General features: G+C 42.1%; 1 protein-coding gene across 1 annotated transcript in view; it reads right to left on the bottom strand.

Annotated features, from left to right (window-relative positions):
- Positions 1-8,001: 8,001 nt before the first annotated feature.
- The window catches only part of SCARA5 (scavenger receptor class A member 5), a 120,589-nt gene continuing 115,096 nt past the window's right edge, over positions 8,002-13,494 (bottom strand). The window contains exon 9 of the mRNA XM_058287801.2: positions 8,002-10,122. Coding sequence (XP_058143784.1) covers positions 9,986-10,122 — 137 coding nt within the window. The 3' untranslated portion in view covers positions 8,002-9,985. The remainder of the gene's footprint in view (positions 10,123-13,494) is intronic.

Genomic DNA, 13,494 nt, shown 5'->3' with positions numbered 1-13,494 from the left:
CACTTGGGTTGCTTCCATGTTTTGGCATTTGTGAATAATGCTGCTATGAACTTGGGTGTCAGATATCTGCTCGAGTTTGTGGGAAGATTTTTAATTGCAGATTCTATTTCTTTCAATGTTAGTAGACTATTCATTCAAGTTCTATATCATCTTGATTCTCATTTGATACTTAGAATTATTTGTAATTTTTTCTAAAATTTCCAAGAAAATACACTGGCATAAAATTGCTTATAATAGTCTCGTTATTTTTCTGCTGCAGCCCTTCTTTGTCCTCATTTACATTTCTCTTTTCTTGTTGTTGTTTGTTTTTGAGGCCAATAAAAGTGTTTATTGAGAAAAGAGAAAGTGAGAGTATACACCCAAGACATGGGTGCTACAGGGTGAGATGTGTCCTCATTTATATTTTTAACGCTTTTTGTGTCTTCTGTTTTTCTTCTTTATTGGTGTTACTTAAATTTGTCAATATTACTTGTCTTTGTAAAGTCCAACTTTTGGCTTTGTTCATCCACCATTCACTATTCTATCTAGTATATGGATATATCCCAATTTGTTTATTTACCCGTGAGTGGACATTTTAGATGTTCCAGTTTTTGTCTGTTACAAATAAAGTTGCTATGAATATTTGTATGCAAGTCTGTGTGAACATATGGTTTAATTTATCTTGGGTAAACACCTTGTGTAGGTGCATGTTTAACTTAAAAAAAAACAGCAGAATTTTTCTCCAAAGTAGTTGTAATATTTACATTCCAGTTGCTCCACATTCTTGTCAATACATGGTATAGTTGGAAATTTTAATTTTAGCAATTCTAAAAGGTATGTAATGGTATATAATTGTGGTTTCAGGTTGCATTTCCTTAATGACTAATGATGGTGACATCTTTAATGTGCTTATTTGATATTTACATATCTTCTTTAGTGAAGTGTCTGTTTAAATCTTTTGCCCACTTTTTTTTTTTAAGATTTATTTATTTATTTAATTCTCCCCCCTCCCCCGGTTGTCTGTTCTCTGTGTCTATTTGCTGCGTCTTGTTTCTTTGTCCGCTTCTGTTGTCGTCAGCGGCACGGGAAGTGTGGGCTGTGCCATTCCTGGGCAGGCTGCACTTTCTTTCGCGCTGGGTGGCTCTCCTTACGGGGCGCACTCCTTGAGCGTGGGGCTCCCCTACATGGGGGACACCCCTGTGTGGCAGGGCACTCCTTGCGTGCATCAGCACTGCGCATGGGCCAGCTCCACACGGGTCAAGGAGGCCCGGGGTTTGAACCACGGACCTCCCATGTGGTAGATGGACGCCCTAACTACTGGGCCAAGTCCGTTTCCCTTGCCCACTTTTTAATTGGGTTTGTTTTCTTATTGCGTTTTGAGAGTTCATCAGATATTTTGGATTTAAGTATTTTTATAAGATATATTCTTTGTAAATATTTTTTCCCAGACTTTTGCTTATCTTTTCTTTCTCTAGTGTCTTTTGAAGAACATATGCTTTTAATTTTGTTGGAGTCCTATTTATCAATTTTTTCTTTATCAGAACATGCTTTTGGTGTTGTAAGAAATGTTTGCCTAATCCAAGGTGAAAAATGTATTCTCCTATGCTTTCTTCTAGATTTTTCACAGTTTTATGTTTTACATTTAGGTCTTTGGCTCATTTTGAGTTTTTGTGTGTATATGTGTGTGAGCATAAACCTGGCATAGGGAAAGGTGCTTGATAAATATTTGAATATATTACTTTTCTGTTATGATACAAATTAAGGAACTTAAAAGCAGGACATCATTCGATTTCTTAATGTTAATTAGTCAGTAAAAAAAATATTTATTTATTTCTCTCCCCTCCCCCCCACCCCGGTTTCTGTTCTCTATGTCTATTTGCTACGTGCTCTTTATCCGGTTCTGTTGTTGTCAGCGGCATGGGAATCTGTGTTTCTTTTCGTTTCATCATCTTGTTGAGTCGGCTCTCCATGTGGGCGGCACCATTCTTAGGCTGCACTTTCTTTCGTGCTGGTCGGCTCTCTTTATGGGGCACACTCCTTGCACGTGGGGCTCCCCTACGTGGGGACACCCTTGCGTGGCAGGGCACTCCTTACGCGCATCAGCACTGAGCATGGGCCAGCTCCACACGGGTCAAGGAGGCCCCGGGGTTTGAACCACGGACCTCCCATGTGGTAGACGGACGCCCTAACCACTGGGCCAAGTCCGCTGCCTGTAAATTAGTCTTGATTAACAGGCACAATATTTATTGTTTTGTAGAGAGAATGGAGATGAAAAAAGGGTAGCTAGATAGGTAGAAGAGGTCCAAGGGGCAAAATGTACTTGTTCAGAAGACTGCCCGTTTAATAATGAGCCTGTCTGACCTAGATAGCTCAGATATGTTTCGATGGCTTGATGGGGTTTTCAGTACATCCAGCCTCTTTATTCTTCCCTATTCTCTTTATCTGTGAGGAAGAGGTCATTTAGCATAATACTAGCATTATGCTCTGAGAGGCAATCAGTATAAATGAGAGAAGTTGGTTAGTATTATACTGCATGCCCTGAAAAAGATAGGCCCACACCAAACCAGTGTCACTCCCTGCTGATGGGAAATTACCCTACGTGAAGGCATGAATTCCCAGAGGGATTGACCAACTAAACAGAGCAACGACCAAAATCACATTTTCAAAAATTTTTTTCTCTTTAACAGTGGAATCTTGCTTTTAGAATATTCCACTGCCTGGAGTTGTTGCTAAGAAGTTGAAATAGGAGAAGGGTATTCATAATAAGATTCTGGTATTATGGTATTCATAATAAGATTCTAATCGCCTTTCTCTGAATTGGTTTATATCACAGAATCTGAAAGTTCTGGGTCCCTAACTTAAAACTCAAAACCTTCTTAGAAAGCCCCAGATTTCTAACCAACTCCTGTCCTGATTTTCCTATGATAAATCACCTCCCCCCTCCCTTTGAATGTCATATCCCAGTCTGAACCAACTCCCTTCCCACACACCTCTCCCTGCATAAAAACAGAGCTATCCCACTTGCTCTTTGGCTCTGCTGCCCAATACTAAGCTATCCAAGATGGAAAACAAAAGGTTGACTTATATGACATGTTTCTTAACTTTCTGGTTTTCTTTTTTCATGTGCAAGTATGTCTCAGAAACACAGGTAAAGAATAAGGTACTTGTCTAATTACAACTATATACCTTAGGAAATATGTTCAACCTAAACAGTAAATGACTATTAATTTTGATTCATGATTAGCATGTGTTGCGGTGAGATCTGCCTAACATTCTCCTGTGTATATATTTATGTAGCCACAAATGTTAAACAACTTCCTCCTCAGCCCAATTTGTGACTCCAGAATCAATAAATATGTCAAAAAGATTTTAGAGAGGGAGAAGTTATAGACACAAATGATTTGGTTTGAAATCCTTTTCTAAGAGACAACTCTTTAAGGAATAATTTCAGAAAGACCAAAGCTATTAAGTACTATGGGAAGGGAAAGAAAGTAACCCAAATTATTTTGGATCATAGATGGACTCTTATTTCTGATGTAACAAGGTCAAATGATCAGAGGAACTCCATCACCTTACCTGTACCTGACTCTTTTAAATGCTGTAAAAAGCTGAGGTCTTCTGGGTTTAGCCAAGGAGGAGGAGTCGCCAGTCTCTTTAGAGAGTCTATTGGGGATCAAAGAGAGTCTGTGATCCTTCTGTCTGGGTTGGTCATAGTTAAAGGACTTACTGTGGGCACATTTCCTATAGGTGATTGTGGTGGTATGCACCTGTATGTATCCCAGAAAAAAATATGTTCTTAAATCTAATCCTTTCCTGTAGGTGTCTACTCATTGTAAGTAGGACCTTTTGATGATATTTCTTCGGGTAAGGCATGGCTCTTCTCAATCAGGATAGGTCTTTATCTTATTACTGGCATCCTATGTAAGAGAATGCAATTCAGACAGAGAGAGGAAAACACAGGAAACAAGAAGCTGAAATGGAACATGGAAGAGAAGGAAGAGACCAGGAGAGGTTGCTAGGTGCATTGCCATGTGACAGAGGAGCCAAAGATCGGCTGCAGCCAGGTTTTCAGGAAGAACGCATCCCCTTGATGATGACTTGATTTGGACTTTTCCCCAGCCTCAAACCATGAATGATTAAATTCCCATTGTTTAAGTCAATCATTTTATGGTATTTGCTGGAGCAGTCTAGGAAACTAAAACAGTGGTGCTTTGGGCATTTATATATGAGTAACTGGATGTAGAATTATTACTTTTTTTCTGGAAGCACATTAACAAGCCTCAGGGCTCAAACTTTTGTATTCTAACATAATTGACCATCTTACTTTTACCTTCCTTAGACTTGGTCTTTCAGAATTCCAGTACTATTGTTGGTTATGTTTTATAAATTAAGTGCAGTGTTTAAGATTTCTTGGATTCAAATTCAGAGTCTCCATCTAATTTGTGCTCCTCTGAGTGCCTACATTTCCCTACCTGTAGAACTGGGATAATAAGAGAACCAACAGGTAAGAACCAGAGAGAGTTCGTTCCTGTAAAGCCCATAGAATCTACTACACAGTAAATGCTCAGTGAATGTTACCTGTTGTTTCTGTCATATGATCTCTGCTTATCTACTACTGTTTTGAATGAAAGGGTTTTATTCTTAGTGTTTAATCATCTCCATTTTGAAATGATGGTTATTTATATAACCAGAGCCACCTGTGCTAGTGTTAACTCACTAGCTATAAGAAGGTGTTTGTTTTTTTTTAAATGATTAAGCTGTTTGTGTTTTGCCTAAGTAGCTTTGTAAGCAACCATGTCCCCTTCACCTACATATTTCCTTTTGTTGGATGCCATTGTTCTTGGGTATTGAACATTATGCTAAAAGGCTGCAAAAAGGGCAAGAGCTAGAATATAAGCTCCATGAGGGCAGGGACCAATACACAATATCTCCTGTGCCTAGCACATGGTAGGTACTCCATACTTATTAAGTGAACAAGCAAATGAATGGAGAGGAAGACCTTTATCAAAGCATTTCCCTATGGGTAGGGCATGGGTTTCCACAGAGAGAGAACGTTTATTTGTTGTGTCCTTTAAAACTCATCTGGATATGTTATCACAGAAGGATGAGGTCTCAGTGAGTGAAGCCCAGGTGGGTGACAGAGTCAGCACATTATTTTCTAAGGACAACATACCATGAGAAACAAAAAAAGTGCCCATGGTGTGGACATAGGCAAGAACTGAGAGGAAAGTGAGCCAGTTTGGGACCACAGCTGAAGTGGTTATTGAAGAATCTAAGACTTCTGTTTTGGAGAGTTGTCTGTTTTGATGCTGTTAGTGTTTTTCTGAAAGTATTTCCTTGTTGCTCATCCATAGCTTTACTCTGCCAATACTAAGGAGAACCAAGCAAGAACTTTGGGGGCTGACCTTTGAAACAAGTCTGGGGTGTGGTGGGCCTTGCTAGGGGGAGTGAGAGAATCTTAAGTGCAAAACCCTACTTGTCTGGCCATCCCTTCCTACCTACAGATTCTCTTTCCAGAGCTAGTCTCTGCTAAACCCACACACTGTGATTTGTTTAACAATGAAGGCTGTTTCTTTATAATTCTCTCTGACTAGAAAACGCCCAAAGGGAGTACTTCCATTTCAGGCTATATGCGAGTAATTACCAGAATGACCGTCCCTCTGAAATAACCAGAAAATTGCACAAAATAGTGATGCATTTCAGACATGTATTTTCAGATATTGGACAACAGACTGTGAGCCCTGAGAAAAAGCAAATAAGTGAGGTAAGAACTGAAGCACAGGAAAGGGGACCCACACAGAGTCTGGCAATCTCATTGAGGTGAGAAGACAAAAGACTGGAAACAGGGGCAGCCAAGGTAGACAGTGTTTTCAGGGCACAGTACCAGAGAGAAGGGAGCAACGCAGAAAAGAGTTCCAGAAATGTCCCTGGAGTCTTTGGCGCATGCTAATCTGTGCATGTACGAATCCCAGGAGGTCCACAAGAACAACCTCTGAGGAAAGGATACCAGAAATCACACAGTTCCCTCCAGTCAGAGTGGAAAAATTACCTAAGAGATTGAAGTTCTTTCTTCTTGGAATCTCTGAACCTATTCTAATCTGTGGGCAAGAGGGCTGGTGAAGAGGAATAAATCAGAAAGCATCAGTCAATCAGAATCCCAATGTTTTAGTTTGCTGGGCTGCTATGACAAAGACAATGGGTTGGAGTAAGCAACAGGAATTTGTCTCACTGTTTCAGGGGCTAGAAAGCCTGCTTCTTCCCTGGGTCAGTAGTGTTCTGAAGCTGGCTTGCCTCAACCCTTGGGTTCCTTGGCTTTTTATCTCTGTTTCCTTCCAGTCACATGGTGCTGTCCCCTCCTTTGCTCTTCCCAGATCCCACTAACTTCCTGCTCACAGTTCCTCACCATGGCTTTCTCTTATACTGGCTTCCAGTTTCTTTCTTTATAAGGCCTCCAGTAATCCAGATTAAACCCCAACCTCAAGCAGTTGCTATTCTTAACTAAAAATACCATCTTCAAGAACTCCTGTTTACAATGGGTTCATATCCACAGGAATGCAGATTGAGATTAAAAATATGTCTATGGGAAACGGACTTTGGCCCAGTGGTTAGGGCGTCCGTCTACCATATGGGAGGTCCGCGGTTCAAACCCCGGGCCTCCTTGACCCGTGTGGAGCTGGCCATGAGCAGCGCTGATGCGCGTAAGGAGTGCCCTGCCACGCAAAGGGTGTCCCCTGCGTGGGGGAGCCCCATGCGCAAGGAGTGCCCCCGTGAGGAAAGCCGCCCAGCGTGAAAAGAAAGAGCAGCCTGCCCAGGAATGGCGCCGCCCACACTTCCCGTGCCGCCGACGACAACAGAAGCGGACAAAGAAACAAGACGCAGCAAATAGACACCAAGAACAGACAACCAGGGGAGGGGGGGAAATTAAATAAATAAATAAATCTTAAAAAAAAAAAAATGTCTAAAGTGGGGTACATAATTCAATCTACTATACCAACTCAGTTCCAAAAAGCTGAAGGTTAGGGAAAGGAGAAAAAAGGAAGAGGGGTGGTCTATGAAGGATTGAAGGAAGAGCTGTTCTGAGAACAAAAGGACAAGTTTGAAATTTTATAGAGATGTTAGAATATTGATTGTCATAAAACAATGTAGCTGAAGATCTAAGGGGGACCTAAGGTTGAGAAAGTTTTAATTCCTTTACATGTAGCCAGTCCATTGCAGTGATTATGTTCAACTAATACAATACACATAGGTGCTAAACCTAGGTCATCACAGGCACTTGAGATGGGGTAATAGTGGTGCATTTATGTGAGAGAGGGTAGAAAAAGACGGTCCTTTGTCCTTCTCTGTGAGAGGCTATTTACAGAACAGGAACGACAGTGATTTTGGGGGTATCACCAGGCCTTTTAGAAGAGAAAATCAGGGTGTTTACTCTGTGGATTTCCAGAAAGTCACCTTTTTCTCTGTTGACTTCCTTCAGCAAATTATTATGGTCCATAACAAGCTTGGAGCCATTATGTATTCCCAGGAGTGCCAATGTGAGCGTGTGGCCAGGATTAGGCAGTGGCCTGGGCCATACTCACATACTACAAGAGTCCTGCTCCTGGGACTTCCTGCTTCTCTGAGGCTCAGTGACTTGGCTGATGTTATACCTAATTCTGGATTATCTTCTTACATGTGAATGAAAAATGCTAGCATTTATAATTGAAACCCAGAGGGAAGACATTCCAAAACAAGAACTCTGGAGATGTGAGGCAATCATGTTTCCTTTACTGACTATAAAAGCAATTATAGGATGGACCTTGTTCTGTTGCTTGGGACTCATTTCCTTTGGTTACCAAATAAGGATTGAGACATCATGTTCTATCATGTTTCTGGTCTAGACTATGTTTATTGTCTTCCAGTACTACTGAGAGCTTTTCATAAGCTCCCCATTCTATCGATCCCCATTGAAAAAAGATTAGACCATCCCATTTTCACCAGTCCTCCCCACACTCAGTTTTAACGAGAAAGAATGTGATGGAAGGCTTGTTAGTGACATGTTTTTAGCTTTATTGAAAATTTCTTAAAAATATTTAATTTTAGGCCAGGCGCAATTTCTTTTAGTCCCTGAAATACACAGGTCCATGATCATTTCCATGTCCTCTTAAGCAGATATGTAAACTAGTAGACTTTTCTTTTTTTCTTTTTTAAGTTTCAAACAGTTGAAATTTTAAAATTTAACAAACAAGATTTGTATCTTCCCAAATAAAAAGACCAAGTAAGAAAGTTATATGGGCCTTCATTGTTGGGGTAATAGGGTTCTTTGCCAGAATCAACTTTATGAATTTATTTTGGTAAACGTGACATATTTCTATGTTTATTATTTTTCAATGCAAACTTTGCAATGTGCTGAGCTATGTAGTAAAGACTGCTATGTTTATATATGCATACGTATATTGGTTCTGGAAGAAGATGCATGAGTTCGTGTGTGTTATATAAACATAGCAATTGGTCAGAAGATTTTCTGATCATCAGGACATTAAGGAATAACAAGCATATTGTAAGCAAAGAATGACCAGTAGCACATGTTAGTTGAGATGTCAGCCAGGAACTTTGCTAGTCCCACACCTGGAAGGTCCAAGGTCTCAGTCTTCCCAGGCAAGCCTACGCTCTTCCAGATTTGTGTATCCAAGGCCTGTGATGAGGTGGGTCTATAGCTCATCTGCTACTTTGTAGCTCCCCTAGTCCTAAAACAAAGTATGATGGCCCAGCCCTACTTCCCCATTTAAAAAGTAGAAAATGATCTTCCTGTCACTGGGAGGTGAGTGTGGATCAAGGACTTACAGAGACCTATGGCCCCTTCTTCCCCCTGGAGGTTATAGGGAATCCTTACTTTCTTCCACCTCTATAGGAGCCATTAGGAGGCAACATCTCCTAACCACAGGATCACATCCAAAGCAGCCTGGAAAGTGCAAAATCATCACCTCCAGAGGGCACTGAGTTACCTATGTTCCATGACGACACAGGGTTTAACCCTGACTGCCCAGTGCTGAGCGTTGCTCTCACTTTAACATGGACAGCCCCCTTGGCACTCTCCAAATCAGCTTTCCTCCTATGTGGATCATTGTACTTGGAAATCACTCATCTCTGGTCTTGTATTTCTACAGCATAAATTTTGGAGTATGTAGCTTTCTTGTCATACATGTCTCATATCCAAAGTTCTTGCTCAAGCCTAGCAAAGACAGACTAGATTTCAGGTGGGCCATTTGGTCTCAGTCATTCTCGGTTGGGCCAGGTGAGTGCTACTTGGAATTATGGTCTTACCCAGGCTAACATGCATTGTAAAAATGCTGCAAAATGGATACATGAATTTAGCACCCAAGATACTATTTAGCATACCATGGTAGTTATCCCATAAATGTTAGTTTCACTCCCCATCTCCAAATCCAGTTTGATTCCTTCAGGTGACATGCATTTCCTCCTTCCTACAGCTGGTCTCTGCATATATCACTTCCCCAAACTAGCAAAATCAGAGTAAAGAGGGAAAATGAATCATTCAGTATTGTCTTTTGCTGGGGAGGGAGATATTGAAACTCTTGACTTAAATGAAGTTTGGGATTATCCAAAGAGTAAATGATCCATAATGCTTCCCTACCAAGTCCACTGTTACATTTGTCTCTGATATATTATCAGCATCCATCTCTAACTAATAGACCCAAAATAACATGGATTCTGAGTCCTGATAAATGGTGTTTAGAAGGCTAGGCACATTGACATTCCAGTTTACCAGGACTTCCTATGCAGGAACCCTGGTAGAAAGAAGAGACTGATAGTAGATCCCAGAGTTGTACTTTGGAGCAGTTATCCAAGAGGAGAATGACGACAGCCCACCTTGGTCTTGGGGTAAGGATTATGGGGGACTGAGGGGTGCTGGAGTGGGCAGGGCAGAGGCTTGGGCAGGGTCACCTCAACCTAGGAATGCAAGAAGGAGGCTCTGAAGCAGTGTCCAGACCTGGGGCTGTGCCTACTGTCAGTGTCTGCTGCATGTCACCCCTGCATCCTCGGCATGTCCGCAGTTTGTCACTCCCCATTTGGAGAAGCTGCAACGGAAGATGGTGTCCTCAGTGCCCTTGCAGGCAACATCGTCCATCCAAATCCTCCCTGTGCCTGTGGAGACAAGTCAACACAGTTTCTTAGCAGCTGTGCAGGAGAGCAGGGAGGAGGGGAAAAGGCAGCATTGCAGTTTTTGGGCTTGACAAGGCTGTCCTGAGCTCTGCTGTCCCTTTTCAAAGCTGTTGGCTCCCATATTCTCCACCCAACCCAGATCCCATGCTTATTTTCTCAGCTCAGTCTCTTGATGGTGATAATGGTAAAACTGACTGACTACCTTCTCCATATCAGGCATCTTACACATATGATCTTCCCCAGTCTTCGCCATGGTGCTGTGAGGTAGTTATGAAGAAACCCACTTTATAGTGGGAAAACTGAAGCTGTGAATGCCATTGGTCCAAGTAGCTTAGAGTCTTGGTTCTCAAAGTCTGGTATGCAGACCGGCAGCATCGACCTCACCAGGAGCTTGTTAGGAATACAGAACCTCGGGTCCCACCCAGACCTACTGAACCAGAATCTCCATTTTAGCAAAGTGATTATGCATTAAAGTTTGAGAAGTACTGATATAGAGAAAGAAGTCAGCCTTTGCAGCAGGACAGTCCTAGATTCAAGTCTCAGCACCATCTAGGGTGACCCTTTCAGTTGGGGCTTTCAGTGTGAAACTGTGTTACATTCCAGGCAAACAGCATGAGTTGCTCACTCCAGCATTATCACTTATTAATTCTTTGGCCCAGCACCAAAAAGCACTAGGTTAGAGTCATAAATTGGGTTCTAACACTTACTTGCTGTGTCACCTTGAGCAAGTCAAATGAGGGAATAATTCCAGTATTTGAAAGGGCTTTGAAAATGACCAAAGCCCTTTATACAAGGTAGTTCAGGTATTAGTCTTAATACCTCTACTGGATCCCCTGATCCTCCTTGTTACAGCTCACTGAAGAGTCCTGCAAGTCACACGACTCTCATGTGGCAACTGCCCATACCATTTCTCTGCAGCCATGCAAACTTTCCTTTTCCAGGACTTTTGAGAGCTAATTCCTAATACCTTGAAACTCTGTAATTTACTCTTGATCTGCACTGATGAAATTCTTTTACAATGAATGTCAAGGGAACAACTAAACCATTTCAATGACCACTAATATACTGCATAACTAAATAGTTAAGACATATTTTTGTCATACAGAGATTTTCAGCACATGGGATGGGATTACTCTGAAGGGAATTCAGGGACAGAGCTGGGGCGAGGCCTCCTTCCGGCTGACTTCTTGGATGTTGTTTCTTCCCCAGATCTCTTCCCTGGCCCTGGCCTGGATACCCTGTGGCTCTTACACAATAAGCTCTTTCAGGCAGAGCAATAAGTCGCAGATTAAATGTCTCCTGGAAAACACATCAGTTTACAAATTACCCAGGAAAACGTTGCATGCAGGCCCAAGAGCTCTGTGGGATTAGTCACACCCAAAGCAAATAAAGAAGCTCCGAGGAGACTGACAAATAAAGAACAGCCCAAGGTTACCCAATCCTAGTGCATATATAGTATATCTAAACTCCAAATGCTAGTTGGTGTTTAGCCAGAGAGTTCTGGCTAACGTTCAGCCATGAAAGAACTAATAAAATGGGACTAGGGTCATTAAATTAGCATCATTGAATGTTTGCGTTTACTAGACAGTGTGGATGATCACTGAAAGGCTAATTAGCCAGCCCCCCATCTTCCCTCCTCAGACCATGGCCCTGAGGTCAGAACACCAACTACTCTAGGTACCAATTATTGCTTAGGCATTAGAACTGACATCTGAATATTTTAAGCCTGGTCCCAGGACTGGGAGCATTGGCATCTCCTGGGAGCTTGTTAGAAACACAGAGTCTTGGGACTCACCCCAGATCTGAATCAGAGTCCGCATTTCAAGAAGCTCCCCCAGGCAATTCATATGTGCATCCAAGTACATATGTGTGCTATCTCTTTTTTTTTTTGAGGTACCGGGGGCTGGTGATTGACCTGGGACCTTGTATGTGGGAAGCTGGCACTCAATCACTGAGCCATATTGGCTCCTCTGAGCTGCTTTTTCGTTTGTTTTTGCTTGTTTTGTGTTTGTTTTTTTCAGGAGGCACTGGGAACTGAACCCAGGGGAAGGTGGGTACTCAACCACTTGAGCCACATTCCCTCCCTGTGTATCTCTCTCTTTTTTTTTTTTAAGATTTATTTATTTTATTTTATTTATTTCTGTCCCCTTCCCCCTCACCCCAGTTGTCTGTTCTCTGTGTCTATTTGCTGCGTGTTCTTCTTTGTCCACTTCTGTTGTTGTCAGCAGCACAGGAATCTGTGTTTCTTTTTGTTGCATCACCTTGTTGTGTCAGCTCTCCGTGTGTGCGGCACCATTCTTGGGCAGGCTGAACTTTCTTTCGCACTGGGCGACTCTCCTTATGGGGCGCACTCCTTGTGCGTGGGGCTCCCCTACACGGGGACACCCCTGCGTGGCATCAGCACTGCACGTGGGCCAGCTCCACACAGGTCAAGGAGGCCTGGGGTTTGAACTGTGGACCTCCCATGTGGTAGGCGGATGCCCTAACCACTGGGCCAAGTCCGCTTCCTTGTGTATCTCTTTTGAGCTAGTGTGATGGTTAGGCTAATGTGTCAACTTTGCCAGGTAATGGTGCCCAAGCGAGCACTGGGCTAATTACAAGGACATTTATGGACTGTAGTCATCAGTGAGTTCATTGGATAGATGGCTGATTACATCCACAATCAACAAAGGAGATTATTGCCAGCAATGAATGACATTTTAGCCAATCAGTTGAATGCCTTAAAAAGGGAAGTGATTTCAGCATTCAGAGAGAATTTTCCAGCTCAGCTTCAGACAGCCAATGGCTCCTGGGAACTCATCAGGACCTTCATTGGAGCCCTTGGTTTGTATCCTGGCTGTGGAATTTGAACTTGTATATCCCTACAGTTACATGAGAGAATTGTATAAAATCTCTTTCTATTTACAGATATCATATCTCCTGTTGATTCGGTTTCCCTAGAAAACTCTGACTAATACAGCTAGTAATAGCCCTGTCAGGAAAGGAGGGTATGAACTATTCTTCCTGTTTTACAGATGAGAAAAAAAGAAGAAAAAGAAGCAGCAGTGAGGCCATGTTTTATCTCGAGGAGGCAAAGCTGGGACTACAGCCCTGGGTCTTCTGTTATTAGAGCATTAGGGGCTGTTTGAAGGTGACACTTGTTTGGATGAGTAAATGGAGATGGAACTTTCTCCTTAATAGCCATTCATCCATTCAACAAATATTTGAGGGCCTACTCTGTGCTCAGCACTATTCTGGATGTTTGGAGTATATCAATGAACAAAAAAAATATAAAACACAACAACAAATATCTCTGCCTCATGGATCTAACATTTGAGCTTATATATGTTTATTTGGAATAGTATTTCTAGTAGG

Source organism: Dasypus novemcinctus, chromosome 25 (assembly GCF_030445035.2).
Source record: "Dasypus novemcinctus isolate mDasNov1 chromosome 25, mDasNov1.1.hap2, whole genome shotgun sequence".
Lineage (NCBI taxonomy): Eukaryota > Metazoa > Chordata > Mammalia > Cingulata > Dasypodidae > Dasypus > Dasypus novemcinctus.
The sequence above is the reverse complement of the archived record's forward strand: the minus strand, read 5'-3'. Positions and strand labels throughout refer to the sequence as shown.